General features: G+C 47.5%; 1 protein-coding gene across 3 annotated transcripts in view; it reads right to left on the reverse strand.

Annotated features, from left to right (window-relative positions):
* Positions 1–682: 682 nt before the first annotated feature.
* LOC146782913 (N-acetyllactosaminide beta-1,3-N-acetylglucosaminyltransferase 4-like) overlaps positions 683–23005 on the reverse strand; it is a 231286-nt gene continuing 208963 nt past the window's right edge. For 2 of the 3 annotated variants that reach the window (XM_085637673.1, XM_085637672.1), the window contains one exon: positions 789–3326. In XM_085637673.1, the coding sequence (XP_085493799.1) occupies positions 2767–3326 (560 nt within the window). In that variant the 3' untranslated portion in view covers positions 789–2766. Of the gene's footprint in view, positions 3327–23005 lie in introns of all 3 variants that reach the window. The other variant, XM_085637674.1, reaches the window with a different exon arrangement.

Consider the following 23005-nt stretch of genomic DNA (forward strand, 5'->3'; position numbering starts at 1 on the left):
CCTGCTTCGTAGTTTTCGAAGTAGGCGAAGCAAGCTAGCGCTACGCACACCCAGGGCGAAGCGTAGCTGCCTGCCGCCGCCACCCGCCTCCCGCCTTTTAAATCAACCTGCATTTTAAAATAAATACTAAGTAAAGAAACTTACCTGGAGCGCCGCGTCTTCAGGGCTCCCTCTTCATTATTTCCGACGTCTTCTAACAAATGCGCATGCGCGGACGCCCGCGCATGCGCATTTGTTAGAAGACGTCGGAAATAATGAAGAGGGAGCCCTGGAGACGCGGCGCTCCAGGTAAGTTTCTTTACTTGGTATTTATTTTAAAATGCAGGTTTGATTTAAAAGGAGGGCAGGCGGGAGGTGGGAGGGCAGGCGGGAGGCGGGTGGCGCGTAGTGGGGGCTACACGAAGCACGTAGTGCGCGTAGATTTGGGCACACTACGCGCTGCTTCACGTAGCCCCACTACGCCCACCCTTATTTAACAGGGGCCTTAAGACTTAGGAGGAGGTTGTTTACGCAGTAGCTAGGCTGCATCTGTCCAATGTGTTTTGGGGATAATATGTCCCATTCTGTGCCCGTCACAGTAATTATCCAGCCCATTTACCAAGCTAAACTGTCATCACTTTTCCACTTTACCTGTTGAATTTTACTTTTGTCATGGCACTCGGTGGTGGTTCTTTATAATGAGTTTTTATTTTTATGTATAACTAGTCCTACCTATATTCACCTGTGCGATTTTTATTTTTAAATGTACATGCAGAATCTTTTTGAGCTATTGTAATTTTCTTAAATGTTTTAAATGTTTGCTTATATGGCTTTTAGTGGCCGAGTAAAGTATCTTTGACCTGACCTAACATACTGTATGTAGTTTAGGGCAGCCGTCCTCCATCTCCAGGTGTTCTATGCAACCAATTATAAACCACCAGATTATAAAAGGGCGTGGGAAATTTTTTTCCAAACAATGTGCCCTGAAAGCATAATGCGGGTGTCAGAGATGACTGGGCTTTGTGCCTGCCCACATCCCTGCATGTCCATCACGGTCCACGGTAGTGGTGTCACGGGTTGCACACCCATACACAGTGAAACCGGGCCTGATGTCTCTGGACTGGTATTCTCAGGTCGGAGTTTGCAGAACAAGGAATCAGACATTGTAATTGCACACCTGGAAATACTGGGCTATTCAGAATTGCAAGTGGTGGAATTCCATCTGCACTTGCATGAGGGTCCCAGTTTTTTATTTTCTTGCTCACGCAAAGTGAAAAACTTCCGCAGCAAAAAGCTGTCAATAGCTGTAGATTTTGAGATGACTTCTGTGTCAAGCGATTGGTTGCTTTCCAAGGCGGTTTTTGTGGGTGCCTTCTTTGCCGGCATCTACAGGGACATCACGTGAGTATCAATTACCTGCTAACTGAAGCTATGCATCATTGACATTGAGGGCTGTGTAGTTGTTGTAACAACTTGTTACTGCCTTACAGCCACTAGAGGACAGCCAAGTATAAAGTAAATTTTGTACTATGGCTTGTCACTTCAGCGATGATATAGTGAGCGCTGGTAAACTTTGACATGAGGCGGTTGGTAGCACTTTTGCTGAACTCCAGGCTCCAATTGAGTGGCGAAGTAGCAAAACTCTGCAAACTCCACTGGAGGAGAGGAGTTTTCTGCCGACCGCTACACCTAGCATGGGCCTCCACTGTTTGGTAAATCTGGAGTAAAGCAAGGCAGCCCAAGTCGCTGACTTGCATTATTCTGCCCTGGGAAGGCATATCATGGGTGGAGTGTGTGTGTTCCCACATGTCCACCCATGTATTTAGGTGCACTCCCAGATTTACTAAGACTGAAAAACTTGGGAATGTGTCAAAATTGTAATGCCTCCCTGATAGAGGCACAATGAGGAAAAATGTTTTATTTCTCCTTGTTGTTTCCGCTCTCTGACGAAAATGCCTTTAAGGATTGTTTTGGGGTAGGAAGGTTTTGCCTCCAGGATCTGGATCCTCAGCTGGAAGGCTGTGCTCTCAAGGATGTCAGTGAAAGTGATGGGGCGGCTGCAAGAAGAACAACAGCTGTATTTTGGAGTAGGTCAGTCTAAGGAAGACTTGGGTCACCGAGGCCTCAATCAAGGCCAGGAGGGCTCCTAGAGCTTGTGATTGGTGGTGTGTGTTGATGACATGAAGGTAGAGCAGTGGGAGTTGAGGTAGGAGTGGAGGAGGTTTCTAGTTGCTTGCACACATTTGGCCTCAAACACTGAAGATCTACACCCCACCTCTATGTGCTCTGTCCAGCCTATTGATTGACCAATGCCTTTCTAGAGTAGACCTCTCAGTATTGTGATTTATCCTTGTGACAAAATAAAGAGTCTGTGTTTTTGCATTGATATTCAGCTCATTCTTCTGTTTTGCATGTGACGCCAGTATGTAATTTAAGACACAGTTTTGAACTCCACTTGCTGAATGAGTTCAGCAGGCTGACCTTACTCTGGCAATGGATGAACTAGTGTCTTCCCCACACTGGCACTGACGGTCCAACTTGGACAGAAAAACTAGCGGAAGTATCTGAAAGGAAGTCTCAGATAGAAGCAGAGGAACTCATACGTTTTACTTTTCATCATCTCACTCTCCATTTCTGGCACCCTGAACCCTCAAATACACCTAGAAGACAAAGTCATGGCTCTTCCTAGTATGACTAAGTCCAGTAAAAGTGGGGATGCCAGATGCTAATTAGAAGAAAGCATTCCTAACTTGCCCCAGGGGGCAGTGTAATGGCACCATCTTTTTTTTATCTTTTGTTTGAACATCTCACCAAAGAGCCTGAAAACTTTGCCAATAAAAAGAGGCTCATGATTAGAAGAACAAAGATCAGAAGTACATTGATCCAGAAGGGCCTTGGTTCACATGGATCTTCTTTCTGGACATCCTGCCAGATGTAAATCAGCTGTTTTGGACTGATGCCATGGACGACCAGAGCCTCCTTGAAGGCACATCTGCTGTACCACCAGCTTTGCATGCCTTCAACGCAGAAGCGGAAGTCATGCCGGTATGTCACACCGGCTGCCAAACCCAAGAAGCCAAAGTACACATCATCCAGCGGAAAGACGGGCATCCAAGTGGAGGCATGATGTAAGGCAGGGATGAAGGTCCCTGGTATGATGTACCCACCACCAGATGGGAACATTGGGTATTTGACACTGGGGTACATAGCTTCTGTGATTTTGTACTTTCCGGATCGTTCAGTGTCGGATCTCTTGTGGATGTAGCCGTGGACTGCTGTGGAGACATTCACCGTCTCCTTCAGGAATTTTACCAAGGCGGGGGGGTTCACGTACTCATCGTCATCACCTGCCAAAAAGAAGAGAAAAGTAAGGATGTTGTTTGAAGAAAGTTACGTTTTTATTCTACATTTGCACCTGAACTGTTGATCTCCTGTGACCAAATGTTGTGGAGGACTCTAAGCCAAGACTCAGAACTCCCATGAGAAATCTTCCTGGCAATATTTCCATTATTGTATTTATTTATGCATTTCAACCAGGAATACTTTTCGTGGGATGCATAGGAGCTTAAACAGAGGGTGGAGACATTAACCATGGTTGTGCGGTGAAGAGGAGATTGACAATAGACAACATTTAAGTAGTTTGCAAAAGAATAACATTGTAAACCATCAAAGACAACACCAAATGAAAATGCCAATTTTCTAGGCTAGGAATATATGGCCAGGGTTAATACTGCACCTCCCACTGGTGACAACATAATTACAGAACTGGGTTCATCTCACTAGTAAGTCTGGGTGGTGAACTCTGCTCCACTCGCAAAGTTTACTCCGCGTTAGTTTTTTTCCTCACTCTCATTCATCAACGTCCATTTGGTGAACGCGAGCGAGGAAAATCCACCTCCAGGTGAGATTTTTCCTTGTTCGCTATCATCAACATCAAGCTGGCGCGCGGGAGCATAGAAAATCAACATCCCAGCGAGATTTCGCAATGTCGTGGTCAGATCTCTCTTTACGAGAGGTTGCGTATGCTCTCAACCACTCACGTTGAGAAACTGTCCATTCGCGTTTGTTTGTATAATGCTATGTGAGTGACATGACTTTAAAAAAAAATACAAAGATTGTTCACGAAAAGGTCCAACACATTGTACCCTCGTTGGATCTATCCCGGTGTGACTGTGCATTGCAGCACAATCCAAGTATGCATCTAAACAAGGGCACATGGAGCACATGGCTTTTGTCATTGTTTTTTCTAATGTATTTATTTATTCATTTTACATCATTAATCAACAAAAATGCAATACAATCTCAACATCCATACTGAACTTTATAGGAATACAGGGAGGAGACAGAACCAACCCTGGATGGGTGGCAGGAAACAAGGGACCCAAGCAGGTGTGTGCAACGATTGCGCAGGTGAATCATACCACAGGTGTGCCCTGTCGAAACATTTAGGTGTCCCTGGTAGTCTCCCTGGATGGTAGCGGGGTCGCTACTCTGGATTTCCAGTACAGGCATGTGGGGGGATAAGAAAGAGGGAGGAATTAATAGGGGGTAGAGAGAGGCCACTGGTGAAAGGGGGGAGAAAAGTAGAAAACCTAAAAAGCAGGAGTGCAAGTGACGCCCAACATGAGGACGAAGGACGACTGGTCTAGAGACCGAGTACAGGAAAGAACCCAGCATTCTAGACTGCACTAGGAAGGTGACCCTTGAACCATAGAGTGCAGTGTATAGCCATTTCTCTTGTTACACATAGAAACAATAACATTGTAAACCATCAAAGACAACACCAAATGAAAATGCAAAAGGCAGTCACCCACCTTTCAGGTATTTCAGTTCACAGTAGTCAGCCATGAGGGAGCATGGTGGCAGAGGCTCCTCCCACTCCCACTGGCCACTCTCAATCCGGGGGCATAAGCCCTACGCAATCTGCACCCTCCTTTCAGATGCTGTGGCATAATAGAGAGGTCCGGTTCTCATGGCAGGTTCTCCGTAGGCAAAGGGAAGGGGGGTGATAGCCGTTGGTGGGCGGCGAGGAGAAGGGAGTATGAGCAGGGAAATCATACAGCAAGAAGGACAATTCCCCGGCAAGAAGGAGGTTTTGAGTCACAAGGGCTCCATGACCATCCCTGTAGCAAGGACGTCAGTGGCAGTAACCCACTTTACAGTAGGTAGGTACTCCATCTCTTACGCTGAAATAAATACACGCCAGGAACTCTCCCACACTCGCTCATAAACATCTAGCTTGTCGTTAAGTTTATATGTGAAACCTTCATGAAGAGCCATGTTCACACCAGAACATGGGCTTCTATGGGAATTCTCAAGGGCATATTATCAAGCCCTTTATCGCCGCTTAAGCTGCAGTTTTCTGTCGCTAAAGCGGCGGTAATTTTAACGCCGTTTCTTGATAATATGCCCCAAAGTTTGGCCACCATCACAGAAGTGGCTAGCCACCGGTGGTTATGAATATTCACATCAGTGGCATCTGTAATATCATGGAGAAGGATCAAGTGCACAGAGGAGTACACAATATGTGGGTGTCATGTCTCTGTAGGTGCACCCATATACCACTGCCCTGTATGATTGGATAGCTCAGCAGCTCCAAATAAAGTAGTACATGTAACAATTTTCTGGTGTCCACTGCCAACAAGGGCTATAGGGTAAAAGCTTCACCTGACAGATTCTCCTCAGGGTCCAATACCACTCGTGGGCTTGAAATCTCTAAGTATTGAAATTTGAGGCAGGTCTCTCAGAGGACCTTGTCATGGGTCTGTGCAGGTCTGCTCAGTTCTTTGGTCAGTGGTCTCGACCAAGGATCGTTTGCCAGTTAGTGCATGCCTGGATGAGGGTAGGGCCAGAATGGATATTTTTGAGGAGTAGGCTGTAGAGGCCAAAGACCAATTTGCCCCAAAACCGTAGATATTGTAGGATAGGGAAGCCAAGGAGGTCCTTAGGTAGAGGACCTAGCACCAAATAAAGACAATGAGACAGATGTTGGTGCTTTCAGTAATTGGACTAGGAGAGCACGCTTTCTGCCCTAAGTACGGGAAATGGCTTGAGTATACCCTCACTGAGGAAGTGATCAATGTGGCACATCCCCGTTGCGTGCAACAAAATATGGCAAAATGGGGTGCCCGCGACATGAAGAACAGTATTATGCCACACCGCTATTTGACTGTGAAGTCGTGGATGGGTCGCCAGGAGTCTGTGGTCCAACTCCCATGCCCACAATGTGGCCGCAAGAACCGAATTGCCCCTCCAGGGAGGATGTGAGGGTCGCAAGTAGCACGGAGGGGAGAGACAGGCAGGTCACGTCAGAGTGGTGACAGTCCAGGCTGTAAAGGCACAAGTTGGGAAAGGAGCAAACTGCCTGCTGTGGTGTCCGCCCATAATTCAGAAGCTCTCAATCGGGCCGGTGACCACTCCAGATGTTAGATCACAGGTCAGACTCAATCCCCAAAAGGAAAGCCCTGGGAACCCTCAGAGGCAGCGTGCCGAGGAAATAATTGCAACGTGGGGCAATCATTATTTGTATAGTTTGAACTCTGCCCCACATAGACAGGTTCAAGTGCTGCAATTTAGTGAAGTCCTGCCGCAAGCGCTCTTGTAAGGGAAGAAGGTTGTCCTCTACCATCCTCTATCATCAATTTTCACTCAGATGCCAAGATAGCAGAGCCCCTTCAGGACCCACCATATGTCCCTTGCCACTAGACATGCCCTAGGAGTTCCCCTGGTTAGCAGGAGGGCTTCGCTCTTTGGGAATTGGGAATGTCAATGGCACCCTCTGGAGATGGCTCAGTTTGGGCACAACACTAAAGGTAATCGCTTCATAAGGCAGGCACGGGGAAATGATGCAACCTTTGCAGTTGGGCAGAATGCAACAAGGCGTCCAAGCTTCCTGGTTCACCTCTGTTACTCTGTCGGACTAAGAGTATGGTCTGCAGGAGCTGGTACTCAATGGGTTCCCTCACATGCAGTGAACAGGGTTCAAGTCACTGAGGTACGTAGGCTGCTCCCACAGCTCCTTGGTTCACCTCTGTTACCCTATTGGACACAGAGTGATGGTTGGCTGGAGCTGGCACTCAAGGGGTCCTCTTCACATGCAGTGTCCATGGTACAGGTCACTGCGGGAGGTAACAAGGCTTCCACACTTCCTTGGTTTACCTCTGTTACTCTGCCAGACACAGAATATTGTCTGCAGGAGCAGGTATTGAAGGGTCCCCTTCACATGCAGTGTTCAGGGTTAATGCCACTGTGGGAGGTAAAGAGGTTCCCACACTTCTTTGGTCCACCTCTGTTACTTTGTTGGATGCAGAGTAATGGTCTGCAGGAGCTGGTACTGAGGGGACGCCTTTACATGCAGTTTCCAGGGTTAATGTCACTGAGCGAGGTAAGGTTCCCACACTTCCTTGCTTCACCTCTGTTACTCTGTTGGACACAGAGTGATGGTCTGCAGGAGCTGGTACTCGAGTGGTCTCATTACATGCAGTGTCCAGGACAGACGTCAATTCACCAAAATGCCTGGGGTAGTGGAAATGGCATCACACGTCACTTGACATTTGCTTTCACTTAAACACACAGGCTTGCACATACACACACTGTCTCTCACATAAAGACACTCTCACCCACAAGCACACATACAACATATATTTAAAAGCAATTTTTACTTTCCTCCGGTGATATAGAGGGTCATATCCCAGCTAATTTTACTCTATTTATTTAATTGTACTAATTGTGCATAATATAGTATTATTCACTATTAGTGTTATACAAACAATTGATAGAAACCAAGCAAAGTGGAGCCCAAACCAACGTCCATAAGCACAAGCGTCCCAGCTCTGAATTTTCCACATCTGAGGCCAAGTAAGAGATCGCAAGGTACAAGCCAGGGGTTGCAGCTGTCACCACTGGCGACTCCAAAATTACATCCATGGTGTCCAAGGTTAATGTCATGGTGGGAGGTAACTAGGCTCCTACCCTTCCTTTGTTCACCTCTGTTACTCTGTCAGACACAGAGGGGTATATTCACAAGAACGTGTGATAACTACCGCAAGAGTAGCATAACCCAACTTTCAATATCGCAGCCCATTGCGGGAAAATAACCCCATGTCAACGTGGAATTCACAACAAGGAAGTAGCATGCGATAGACACCAGATAACGTGTCAAATGTCTATGTCAAAATCAACGCCATGCCGCAAAAAAAGCGAAACGTGAAAAATCATGCAATAACGCCAATCGTGGTACACAAATCAGCGAAAACCAGCCACAGGCCTACAAATCCCAAGTGTGTGGTGGGAAAAAGCACCATAAGAGCAAGAAAAAAAAAACAATTCAAACTGCGTAGCAACATGGATGCACCCGGACCGAGTGCAGAAGACAAGCCGAACACCACAAGCCCCACGGAGGACCAGCCAGGAACCCCGTGTTCATGGAAGGGCAAGAATAAGAGGAAGAGGAAGACGGGATTCAGTCTGCAGGAAGACCGGATCCTAGTCACAGAGGTGACCGAACACCAACAACAACTGTTCGGCACCTCCACTGCGGCACTGGCAACCCAAACCAAATATGGCAGGCCATCGTTACCAACATCAATGCAGTCGGAGTGTAGAGGAGGTCACTGGAGGAGATCAAGAGGCGCTGGCATGATCTGAAAAGGCAGATTAAACATAAGCTCGCTGCCAACAGGGAGGCAGCAACGGTGACTGGAGGTGGGCCTCCTGCGACACAGGAGGAGCTGAATTAGCTGGAGCAAGTGGTGGCCACAGTCAGCAGTGAGGAGACGGTGGCAGGATTGGGGGGCCTGGACACAGCACGATACGACCTGACCCACCAGCAACAGGGTGAGTAACGACCAGGGACGGGGGGATGGGGGGAGATGGGCACAATGACACACATGCACAAGTATGTGTAGCACACTGCACACCCCCAATGACCATGGAACATGCCCCTGATTGCCTTGGCACACTGCAGCACACATAGAAACGCCAAGTTGGCCCCCATCCACAATGTGCACAGAGGGGCCCCCCTATCACCAATATCACAACCAAGCCATGCACATGTGCTGAATCCAGCAAAGCAGCGGCTCTGTGACCCACACTGACTATGCAAGTAACACTGCATGTCCGATAGCATGGCAGCAGCCAAAAGAAAATGACATGGCCCATGAATTGACATGGAGGTAGCCCAGTGCAGATCACATCCGTAAAGGAGCAGGTCACACTCTGAAATGTCCACGTGCACCCACAACCCATGCCGTACAATACACGCAGCAGACGAACAATGCACCAGGCCACAAAATCTGTCCGATAGCACATATGACCCATGTCAAAAGCAAATCAGGCCCCAAAAAGCACACAATTCAAAGGCACCCCGCCTCAAAGGGAGAAGGCTACATGAAATCAGAGCTGCAGGGGCAAATCCCCCACAATGCAGCACACACACATAGCAAGCACAGAACATCAGCAATGACGGCAATGTGGCACAAAGTGCAACACCACCACCACAGGCAGGGCTCACAACAGGTTCTGCTCGTGCGTACTAACTGTCCACTCACATCTGGCATTGCCTGACACAGTGTGATGATAATGAACGGGTACTACCAAACATCCGTCATGTATTCGGAAAACACACTGACTGCCATCAAATAGCCAGCTCCCCCAAAACAGTCACAATGTACATTGGCATGCAGTCTGAATGTAAACATCTGCAAATCTACAACATACATATGTAACTCTGTTAACCTTCATCTCCCCTTTACATTACAGAGGGACAAGCAACACCTCCTGCAGAGCACACCACACTTCCCATCATTGATGATGAAGAGGACAACTTGCACATATATCAAGACACCCTCCAACGGATAATGGACAGCCTCCGCAGCCCATCCCCAGGAGCAGGGCAGGCCAGCTGCCTCGAGGTGACCCCACCACCTGCACAGACCACACATCAGGAAACACACACTACCACGGCTGACTCCCAGTACCAACCCAACCAATATATGGAGCACATACAACGTGTGTGGTCTTCCCAGGTGGAGTTGGCTGAACAGCTGCAGGTGGGTTTCGTGCTCATGGCAGCCAAACTCAATGCCATACGTGGGTTTCTGAGTCCCATCAGGGACCAAGTACAGTCCCTTACGGACACCCCCTGTCCACACCATGATCCGTCACAGACCTTGGCTAACCTCGCTGGTGCCATGAATTGTACACAAGAACTGTGTGGGCAGACAGGCACCAGCCATGACAGCACAGAGTTGGGACAGATGCAGAGGTAAATGGAGACCATGGAGCAGATGCAGGCTGGAAGGATGTCTGGCACGGATGGCCACCAGCGAGTAGTAGAAGGGGACTTCAGTGCCCTGCAGTGCTTCATCTTGCCATTGCTGCCACTGAGCCGTTCCCAGATGACTGCAGCGGGAACATCGACACACACAGCTCCGACACCTGATGTGTCCGTGGCACACAGTGATGCTGCCCCATCTACTTTGCAGTCTGATGTGTCAGTGGCACACAGTGATGCAGCCATCACCCGGCCACACACCGGACCGGGGTGGGGGTCCGCACTGTACCTATGGGGGTGGGGGTACGCTCCGTACTTACGGGGGTGTGGGTACGCTCCGTACCTACGAGGGTGGGGTGGGGGTACGCTCCGTACCTACGGGGGTGTGGGTACGCTCCATACCTACAGGGGTGGGGGTACGCTCCGTACCTACGGGGGTGGGGTGGGGGTACGCTCCGTATCTACGGGGGTGTGGGTACGGCGTGGACATGGGGGGGTGCTGGGGTACGGCGCGGACATGGGGTGGGTGCTGGGGTATGGCGCGGTCGTGTAGGGATGGGGGTACGGTGCGTACCAGGCCCCCTTTTCGCCGTGCATCGTGGCGTACTTAGCTTTTCCGGCACTTTTTGGGTCCCGTAAAAATATTGCCGTGCGAAGTGCTGTGGGTACGAATCGTACTTGCTGGTCTGTAAAATGCTGCCTGACTCCATGCGAATGTCGCGTACGCGGTGTCCCGGATCGGAATTGTGGGTATGTTTTAGCCGGTCGGTGTTTTTTACGATTCGTACGGAAATGGTGTTTCTGTACGAATCGTACTTGCGGGTTTGTAAGGTGTTTTTCCCGGGTACGAGTCGGACGGAGAAAACGCTCCGTCCGACGGTTCGTACCCGGGTTTTACAGGATCGGAATCGGCACCTCTGTTGTGATATATGACATTGCTCCACATGGTCAGAGGGGATCACTGACAAAATATCGAGAAGGAGAATATCGACCTACCAAAATATAGAGGAAAAAATATAGAATGCCAAAATATTGAATGCCTATCTCCAAACAGGTAAGTACAAGAATATAGAATCCAAAACATCGTTGTAAAAAATATAGTTAGTCAAAATATCGAATTTTTAAAATGTCTTAAATGTAATGTAAAATTAATGAAATAATACATATAATTAACTGAAACATACTTAAAAATACTTAAATAACTTTAACATTAATAAATAATTAATGTAAGTAAAAAAAAAAATAATACATATATATTAACATAATATTAATTTCAAATATTCAATATTTTTTGCGTAGGATAGCAGGTGGATAAAATGTACTATTACCACTCCAGTAAGTGCAATAGTAGGGAAAGCGTTGGATTGCGGTAGGGGTAAAAATACTATTCCCACTCGAGAGAGTGCAACAGTAGGGAAAGCGTTGGATAGCGGGAGGGTAGAAATTACTATTCCCACTCCAGAGAGTGCAATAATAGGGAAAGCATTGGATCGCGTAGGGGTAAAAATTACTATTCCCACTCCAGAGAGTGCAACAGTAGGGAAAGCGTGGGATAGCGGGAGGGTAAAATTTACTATTCCCACTCCAGTGAGTGCAACAGTAGGGAAAGCGTTGGATAGCGTAGGGGTAAAAATTACTATTCCCACTCCAAAGAGTGCAACAGTAGGGAAAGCATTGGATAGAGTAGGGGTAAAAATTACTATTCCCACTCCAGAGAGTGCAACAGTAGGGAAAGCGTTGGATAGCGTAGGGGTAAAAATTACTATTCCCACGCCAGAGAGTGCAACAGTAGGGAAAGCGTTGGATAGCGGGAGGGCAACATTTACTATTCCCACTCCAGTGAGTGCAACAGTAGGGAAAACGTCTGATGGCATAGGTGTGAAAATTACTATTCCCACTCCAAAGAGTGCAACTGTAGGGAAAGCATTGGATAGCGTCACCAAAATATGGCAGGCCATCGTTACCAACATCAATGCAGTCGGAGTGTAGAGGAGGTCACTGGAGGAGATCAAGAGGCGCTGGCATGATCTGAAAAGGCAGATTAAACATAAGCTCGCTGCCTACAGGGAGGCAGCAACGGTGACTGGAGGTGGGCCTCCTGCGACACAGGAGGAGCTGAATGAGCTGGAGCAAATGGTGGCCACAGTGAGCAGTGAGGAGACGGTGGCAGGATTGGGGGGCCTGGACACAGCACGATACGACCTGACCCACCAGCAACAGGGTGAGTAACGACCAGGGACGGGGGGATGGGGGGAGATGGGCACAATGACACACATGCACAAGTATGTGTAGCACACTGCACACCCACAATGACCATGGAACATGCCCCTGATTGCCTTGGCACACTGCAGCACACATAGAAACGCCAAGTTGGCCCCCATCCACAATGTGCACAGAGGGGCCCCCCTATCACCAATATCACAACCAAGCCATGCACATGTGCTGAATCCAGCAAAGCAGCGGCTCTGTGACCCACACTGACTATGCAAGTAACACTGCATGTCCGATAGCATGGCAGCAGCCAAAAGAAAATGACATGGCCCATGAATTGACATGGAGGTAGCCCAGTGCAGATCACATCCGTAAAGGAGCAGGTCACACTCTGAAATGTCCACGTGCACCCACAACCCATGCCGTACAATACACGCAGCAGACGAACAATGCACCAGGCCACAAAATCTGTCCGATAGCACATATGACCCATGTCAAAAGCAAATCAGGCCCCAAAAAGCACACAATTCAAAGGCACCCCGCCTCAAAGGGAGAAGGCTACACGAAATCAGAGCTGCAGGGGCAAATGCCCCACAATGCAGCACACACACATAGCAAGCACAGAACATCAGCAATGACGGCAATGTGGCACAAAGTGCAACACCACCACCACAGGCAGGGCTCACAACAGGTTCTGCTCGTGCGTACTAACTGTCCACTCACATCTGGCATTGCCTGACACAGTGTGATGATAATGAACGGGTACTACCAAACATCCGTCATGTATTCGGAAAACACACTGACTGCCATCAAATAGCCAGCTCCCCCAAAACATTCACAATGTACATTGGCATGCAGTCTGAATGTAAACATCTGCAAATCTACAACATACATATGTAACTCTGTTAACCTTCATCTCCCCTTTACATTACAGAGGGACAAATAACACCTCCTGCAGAGCACACCACACTTCCCATCATTGATGATGAAGAGGACAACTTGCACATATATCAAGACACCCTCCAACGGATAATGGACAGCCTCAGCAGCCCATCCCCAGGAGCAGGGCAGGCCAGCTGCCTCGAGGTGACCCCACCACCTGCACAGACCACACATCAGGAAACACACACTACCACGGCTGACTCCCAGGACCAACCCAACCAATATATGGAGCACATACAACGTGTGTGGTCTTCCCAGGTGGAGTTGGCTGAACAGCTGCAGGTGGGTTTCGTGCTCATGGCAGCCAAACTCAATGCCATACGTGGGTTTCTGAGTCCCATCAGGGACCAAGTACAGTCCCTTATGGACACCCCCTGTCCACACCATGATCCGCCACAGACCTTGGCTAACCTCGCTGGTGCCATGAATTGTACACAGGAACTGTGTGGGCAGACAGGCACCAGCCATGACAGCACAGAGTTGGGACAGATGCAGAGGTAAATGGAGACCATGGAGCAGATGCAGGCTGGAAGGATGTCTGGCACGGATGGCCACCAGCGAGTAGTAGCTGGGGACTTCAGTGCCCTGCAGTGCTTCATCTTGCCATTGCTGCCACTGAGCCGTTCCCAGATGACTGCAGCGGGAACATCGACACACACAGCCCCGACACCTGATGTGTCCGTGGCACACAGTGATGCTGCCCCATCTACTTTGCAGTCTGATGTGTCAGTGGCACACAGTGATGCAGCCATCACCCGGCCACACACACTGGACCGGGGTGGGGGTCCGCACTGTACCTACGGGGGTGGGGGTACGCTCCGTACCTACGGGGGTGTGGGTATGCTCGTACCTACGAGGGTGGGGTGGGGGTACGCTCCGTACCTACGGGGGTGTGGGTACGCTCCATACCTACGGGGGTGGGGGTACGCTCCGTACCTACGGGGGTGGGGTGGGGGTATGCTCCGTACCTACGGAGGTGTGGGTACGGTGCGGACATGGGGGTGGTGCTGGGGTACAGCGCGGACATGGGGCGGGTGCTGGGGTATGGCGCGGTCGTGTAGGGATGGGGGTACGGTGCATACCGGGCCCCCTTTTTGCCGTGCATCGTGGCGTACTTAGCTTTTCCGGCACTTTTTGGGTCCCGTAAAAATATTGCCGTGCGAAGTGCTGTGGGTACGAATCGTACTTGCTGGTCCGTAAAACTCTGCCTGACTCCATGCGAATGTCGCGTACGCGGTGTCCCGGATCGGAATTGTGGGTATGTTTTAGCCGGTCGGTGTTTTTTACGATTCGTACGGAAATGGTGTTTCTGTACGAATCATACTTGCGGGTTTGTAAGGTGGTTTTCCCGGGTACGAGTCGGACGGAGAAAACGCTCCGTCCGACGGTTCGTACCCGGGTTTTACAGGATCGGAATCGGCACCTCTGTTGTGATATATGACATTGCTTCACATGGTCAGAGGGGATCACTGACAAAATATCGAGAAGGAGAATTTCGACCTACCAAAATATAGAGGAAAAAATATAGAATGCCAAAATATTGAATGCCTATCTCCAAACAGGTAAGTACAAAAATATAGAATCCAAAACATCGTTGTAAGAAATATAGTTAGTAAAAATATCGAATTTTTAAAATGTCTTAAAAGTAATGTAAAATTAATGAAATAATACATATAATTAACTGAAACATACTTAAAAATACTTAAATAACTTTAACATTAATAAATAATTAATGTAAGCAAAAAAAAAATGAATACATATATATTGACATAATATTAATTTCAAATATTCAAAAATTTTTGCGTAGGATAGCAGGTGGATAAAATGTACTATTACCACTCCAGTAAGTGCAATAGTAGGGAAAGCGTTGGATTGCGGTAGGGGAAAAATTACTATTCCCACTCCAGAGAATGCAACAGTAGGGAAAGCGTTGGATAGCGGGAGGGTAGAAATTACTATTCCCACTCCAGAGAGTGCAATAATAGGGAAAGCATTGGATCGCGTAGGGGTAAAAATTACTATTTCCACTCCAGAGAGTGCAACAGTAGGGAAAGCGTTGGATAGCGGGAGGGTAAAATTTACTATTCCCACTCCAGTGAGTGCAACAGTAGGGAAAGCATTGGATAGCGTAGGGGTAAAAATTACTATTCCTACTCCAAAGAGTGCAACAGTAGGGAAAGCATTGGATAGAGTAGGGGTAAAAATGACTATTCCCACTCCAGAGAGTGCAACAGTAGGGAAAGCGTTGGATAGCGTAGGGGTAAAAATTACTATTCCCACGCCAGAGAGTGCAACAGTAGGGAAAGCGTTGGATAGCGGGAGGGCAACATTTACTATTCCCACTCCAGTGAGTGCAACAGTAGGGAAAACGTCTGATGGCATAGGGGTGAAAATTACTATTCCCACTCCAAAGAGTGCAACAGTAGGGAAAGCATTGGATAGAGTAGGGGTAAAAATTACTATTCCCACTCCAGGGAGTGCAACAGTAGGGAAAGAGTTGGATATCGGGAGGGTAACATTTATTATTCCCACTCCAGTGAGTGCGATAATAGGGAAAGCGTTGGATAGCGTAGGGGTACACATTACTTTTCCCACTCCAGTGAGTGCAATAGTAGGGAAAATAATATTTTAATATTTTATTAAAAATAAATTAATTATTAATACCCCCAAAAAAGTATCAAAATTAATTACCAATCACACAATATTTAATAATTAATTAATTATAAATACCAATAATTAATTTTGTAATTAATTACCTATTAATAATTAATTAACAACCAATTAATTTTCAATAACAAAAAATAATAAATACAATTAATACCAATTAATAATTCATTAATAATAAATTAATTATCAATATACAAAAATTATTTCAATAATTAATTATTTACAATTAAATTACTTCCCACCATATTCCCCTATAAACCCACAACCTGCTACAAATAATACATTAATACAATTAACATAATTATCTATTAAACAATTAATACAAATAATTACCAATTAATAATAATTATTTACCAATTAATAATTAATCAACAACCAATTAATTTTCAATACCAATTAATAATTACCTAATAACAATTACATTACTTCCCACCCTATTCCCCTATAAACCCACAACCCGCTACAGAAGTAAAACGCAAAATTCAATTAAAAATAATTAATAATTCCTAAACATTATTATTTAATGTACTATAATTAAATTACTTCCCACCCTAATCCCCTATAAACCCACAACCCGCTACGGAATTAAATTACACAAAAATTAAATAACCTAAAATTCATTACTTTAAAAATATTCAAACATACATTACAAAATTAATACATACTTTTAACACATATACTAACACTTAAAACACTATAAAAAATTTGATATTTTTAACAACTATATTATGACTGTCGATATTACTTACTTCTATATTATTTAAATCGATATTTCTTACCTGATTTTCGATATTCTTCACCACTATATTTTGGCAATTCGATATTCTGTCCATTCTATATTAAAAACTCGATATTCTGTCTTGTCGATATTTTTTATTCGATATTATGTCTGTTTTCCGGTCAGAGGTTGAACACCATACTCACATTGCTGAAGTCTTGTAAGTGCAGATGGCGTCCAGCACCTATTCCAAAAACAATGTCTGGCTCACAGAGGTGAAGCTTGCCAAAGGGACACAGCCCCATTACACATGCGTCAGTCAGTTCCTCCCTGTGTAGGGACGATGCTCATTGTGGCACACGAGTGGACAATCCAAACAACACACCTCGCAGTTAGACATCAGTGGAGTTGCATAGACTATATTGGCATGTCCGTGTCAGTACGGACGAGGCAACGGCCATAACAGGCAGGGACATGCTTAAGACACTTACACACAGCATGGGTACTTGTAGAGGTTCAGAAAATGTTGGGGCTAAAATGGGCAACATTTATCATGGATGGCAATGCTCTCATCCCACCTTGCCTTGCTGGATGAGTCGTGTGTTGTTTGGCGTCTGCCCATTGCCCTGTGTGAGAGGGCACGACTCACTGCCCATGGGATCTGCATAGTGCTCTACCTCCGGAGTGCGCCGATTGTCTGCTCTGCTGACAGTTATCAGGTGTGAAAGTCCGACAGGTTCACATGTCGTGCTACATTGCCATGTGTGTGCTCTCCCCCAGCAGTGTGTCCGAATTGGCAACGTTGCCAAGCGACGCTGTTTTGCACCGAGCATGGACCTGCATCACCTTGCACAGGTGTGTGTACACACGCGTTGTTCCACGCACATGCATCCAGAGCCCGGACAAAGGCAGATGTGTCCTCTGTTAAGGTGGGATGTGTGAGCAATCCCCACGATGCAACAAGTTGTTGGGACATGTGCTGTGGGTGACAATCAGATGTGGCTGCAGGAACGTAGTTACTCGTCCATGAATGCCCGAACAGCTTCATGTGCAATATGTTCCAATAGTATGTCGTTGTCGTGTTCAAGGAACCCCAGGGTTTGCCAATCCATTAAGTGGTCCGGGCAGGTATGCTCAGCCCACGCTGTTTCACCAACTCGCAACACAGCCCAATAGGGGAGTGCTTCGATGTGGTCACTGCACACGAGGAATTGTGCAATCTCCCATGCACAACTACCAATACATATGCAGTATGTCAGGGCATCCCATGCACGGCTGTCTCGGTTACACTCCTGTTCGTGATCCAACAGGGGGCACAGACACAAGTCATAGTCCAATTCATCAACAGTTGTGTTGGAAAGGCAGACATCCATGGAACACTCGAATGTGCATGTTCGGCAGTGGAACCAAGGCTGGACGCAGGTGACGTAGACAATGTGGAAACTGAGCCGGTAACTGATCCGCAGCACTGCCAGTGGCACTGCGCCCAGTAAAAGCAGCATACGTGCACAGTACTGTTCCACGTGACGGGGGTTGTTCATGTGCCCGGTATGACCTGCCATTGCATTTGTGCGTCTCGTGGAACAGGCACTCTTCTGAATTGCGGCAGGTGTGTGGAGGATATGCCACAGCTCTGAGCAATGATTCGTATGTGTGGGAAATGTTGGGGAGAGTGGGTTGCTGTTTCCGTGAGTGTCAAGGCATCCCATGCGGGGGTACCACAGGCAGGGGCTTCTGTGTGTGGGGTATGGATGAGTCAGATAGTTCATTTGCAGAATGCGTGGTGCGGGAGTCGTCCCCGTCTGCCATGGCATCTTTCTTAGTGTGTTCCAGGCGCATTCTGGACCAAGGTCAGAGGTGCAGGTGTCCTCCCGCCTTCTGCATTGAAACAACGGAGCTTTCATCCCTGATGTTTGTCTGACTACTACTTGCATTTTCGGAATGTGATGTGGCTTTGGTGCTGATATTGGGACATGGCCTTGGGCTCATGGTGTACGGATGGCGATATACACACAAATGTTGGCATGTGGAGCCAGGTGCCTGAGAGGCCTTGCGCTACTTGTGCAATCTCACTCCATCTCTCTCCCTCGCTCTCCCCCTTTCTTTCCTTTGTTGGGAGCATGGCACACCTTCTTCTCTTGGATTTGGTCTTCCAGGCTGTGTGCTACAGATTGTCCAGTGAGGAGCTGCTAGGACTCATCCTAAGGGTTGTCTCTGCTTTTATTTTTATGGTGTTTTGTGTTGTTGATTGCATTGCTGTTTGACTGAGTCTCCATTTCCTGGCCACGCATGTCTGTTGATTTTCGTGCTTGTGCGACATCAGGCAAAATGTTTGTATTGGGATTTGTGGTGTTGGTGTGCAGTTTCTTAGTCCGGGGTTGGGGGTGGTCCCGGGGGTGTGTGTTGCGGGTCTAGGTGTGGTGTTGGAGGGTGTTGTGGCCCTCTTGGGTGCCCAGGCCGCATGATGGGTGGCTCCATGGCTTCTGTTGCCCTTCCGGTGTGGCCCTGGGCTGGTCTCCCTTTTGTGGTGCATCCGACTTTACACCAGGTCAGAGCAGGTGTAGATTTCCTGGTGCTAACACGCCTTATCGCCTGTTTTGTGTTTTTATCACCGATGTGGCTGGTCGTTGAGAATGTTGTGGTGTGATGTTGTTGCTGATTTTGGCACGGGAACGCCCACTCTGTATCTCATTAGCGATAGTGGCGCCGGTCCTCTATGAGGATCTTTTAGCAGCTGCTATCACGGGTAAACTAGTGCTGTGAGCTGTTTACACCAGCTTGTGAATGGGGAGGTATTTTTATCACGACTTTGGCTGCAATAAAGTGCTGTTGGTTCGGCGATAGCTCCTTGTGAATATGCCCCAGAGTGATGGTCTGCAGAAGCTGGTAGTCAAGGGCCCCCTCAAATGCAGTGTCCAGGGTTAATGTCACTACAGAAGGTAACATTGCTCCGACACTTCCTTGGTTCACCTCCATTACTCTGTCGGACAGACAGTGATAGTCTGCAGGAGCTGGCACTCCAGGGATCACCTTGCATGCAGTGTCCAAACGTAATGGTAAAAGTTATTTTGGAATATGCCACGTTACATTACATGCTTTCTCAATGCATGCCATTACAACGTGGTCATTACAATGACCACGTTGTTTCATCGCATGCCATTACAACGGAAGTCGGAACAATTACTTGCTGTAGGGGGGCGCTGGATTTTGGAATAGTATAATTTTTCTATTCCAACTCTAGTCTGTTTAATAGTAGGGAAGGTGTTGGATTTTAAATCCAACACCTTCTGACCCTTACAGCAAGTCGTTGTTCCGACTTGCATTGTAATGGCATGCGATGTAACATTGCAGTCACTGGAATGACCGCGTTGTACTGGCATGCGTTGTGTCGCATGCGTGGTAAAAGATGTTTGCCATTATTTTTTAGTACACTATCACGAGAGTTTCTTGGCACTATATACTGTTTAAATAAGGAGAACAGTCCCTGTCATAGTAAAAATTAGGTGCTGGATTAAGCATTTAGAAGAAAGGTCTTGCATTTTATTTTTTAAAGATAATGATGTCTGGTCTCTTCCAGGGCAGCGAGTTCCAGAATTTATAAGCGGCAACAGGAAAAGGTCCGTCTGACTTTGGGACCTTGTAAGGAGAATTTGTGTTCCTGGTGGAGATGCCTAGCAGACCTATACAGAATGAGTTATTTTACAAGAAATAGTGTCCTTATTTGTGAAAAAAGCTTTGTGTACAATGGGTAAAGATTGGAAAGCAATGCTTTTGCGTAATGGTAGCAGTGTAATGCTCGATGAGTGGAGAAAGTCATGTGTCTTGAGACATTAAAGCAGCCTTGTGGCCTTGTTTAGAATAATCTAGAAATGGGCAATTACATTCTTAGGAGTGTCCAGGAGTGTGTTATTCCCATAACCCAATTAGGATTGCATCAATTCAATGGTGATTGGGGTCCCAAATTCCTCATTCAAAAATGGGAAAATTTTCTTTAAACTTTTTAGGTGAAAGAAACAGATTTTGGACAATTGGGATATGTGCAAATTAAGTGCAAGGGTTGAATCAATATAAATATCATGGGGAGGGTGTGGGGTCACAATAGGAAGAGGATCAATGGAAGATGGCCAATTAGGGTCTGTTATCTAAATTTTAGACATTAGTAGAATCTCTGTTGTGCTAGCATTTAGTTTCAAAAAGTTGAGATTCACCCACCATTAGGTTTTGAGCAATCATGAGGATAGTAGGGAGCTACTTTATTTCGGTGAGATCTGTTGAATATATTCATTGTACATATGTATGCCAATGGTCTCATGTATATGTTCAAGCGAAGGGGGACAAAATTGAACCCTGCGCTAAACTGCATTAAATGTTTTATGGTTCAGAGCAGAAAGGGTGGAGAGTAACCATCTGCTGTCGTAAAGAAGGAAAGCCTTTTAAGCAAGCTGAGCAGGGGCGGCTCCTCCACTATGGCGGAGGAGTGTCACCCCACTGCTTTCTCGCAGTGCAAGAAGTAGAAACATAAAATGGCAATAACTACCATTTTATGATTCTGCTTTTCGCACTGCGAGAAAGCAGAATAGAAGGGTTTTGTTGCGGGTGGGAGGGTGGTCGGGCTGATCTGCAAACAGGGAAGGAGTGGTGTGACCACTCCTGAGGGCGCAATGAATGTTTGGTCAGCCCTCTGGGGCCGCCCAAACCAGAAATGCACATTCTGCCCTTTCTTCATACAGGCAATGCAGCCTACACAGAGAAAATGGCCTACCCATAAGCCTCTGGCTGGGCGGCGTCCCCACCAATCACAACGCTCCCATTGAAGCATTGTGATTGGCTTAGGGGAGGGGAGGGGAGGGAGGCTGTCTGCTTCCTTTTCCTGTCGGAGGCTGGAGAGTAGGAGCAGGCACCGAGCAGGACTGGCGCTCAGAAAAACGCAGAACCCGACCGGCGGCCAGGTACGTTTTTCCTTTATTAATAACCCCCACCCTCCCTCCTCCTCTTGCGACCCCGCCTCCCATCAACTCTCAGTGGTATGTACGAATGTTTGGCAACCAAAATGCGGTTGCAAAACATTTGCTTTTTAACACCAAATACAATGGACTGTCCCATAAGAGATGGTGTGCCCCTGGATGTACCAGCTGACTGGTGTGATGTGACCAGGAGAACGGTCCCATAAGAGATGGTGTGCCCGGGATCTACCAGCTGATGGTGTGATAGGACCAGGAGGACTGTACCATAGGAGACGGTGTGCCGCAGGATATACCAGCTGACCAGTAGGATGTGACCAGGAGGACTGTCCCATTAGAGATGGTGTGCCCCAGGATCTACCATCTGACCGGTTGTGGTGTGAGCAGGAGGATTGTCCCATAAGAGACGATGTGCCCCAGATTCGACCAGCTGAGAGGTGTGATGTGACCCAGAGAACAGTCACATACTGGATGGTGAGCCCCAGGATCTACTAGCTGACAAGTGTGATGTGACCAGGAGGACTGTCCCATACAATATGGTCTTCCCAGGATCTAACAGCTGACCTGTGTGATTTGACCAGGAGGACTGTCCTATAAGTGACGTTGTGCCCCTGGATCTACCAGCTGACCCATGTGATGTGAGCAGAAGGACTGTCACAAAAGAGACGGTGTGCCCCATGATCTACCAGCTGACCGGTGTGATGTGACCAGGAGGACTGTCCCATAAGAGAAACGGCCCCAGGATCTACCAGCTGATGGTGTGATGTGACCAGGAGGACTGCCCTATAATAGATGGTGTGCCCCAGGATCGACCAGCTGACGGTGGTGACCAGGAGGACTGTGTCATAATGTATGGTGTGATGTTACCAGGAGGACTGTCCCACATGAGACGGTGTGCCTCAGGGTCTACCAGAAGACGGTGTGATGTGACCAGGAGGACTCTCCCACAAGAGATGGTGTCTCCCTGTATCTACCTGTAGCCCGGTGTGATTTGACCAGGAGGATTGTTCCATAAGAGACTGTGCGCCCCAAGATCTACCAGCCAACTTGTGTGATGTGACCAGGAGAACGGTCCCATAAGAGACGGTGTGCCCACGATCTACCAGCTGACAGTGTGATGTTACCAGGAGGACTGTCCCATAAGACACGGTGTGCCCCAGGATCTACCAGCTGACTGGTGTGATGTGACCAGGAGAACAGTCCTATAAGAGATGATGTGCCCCTGGATCTACAAGCTGACGGTGTGAGGTGACC

The sequence above is a fragment of the Triturus cristatus genome, chromosome 12 (genome assembly GCF_964204655.1).
Source record: "Triturus cristatus chromosome 12, aTriCri1.1, whole genome shotgun sequence".
Lineage (NCBI taxonomy): Eukaryota > Metazoa > Chordata > Amphibia > Caudata > Salamandridae > Triturus > Triturus cristatus.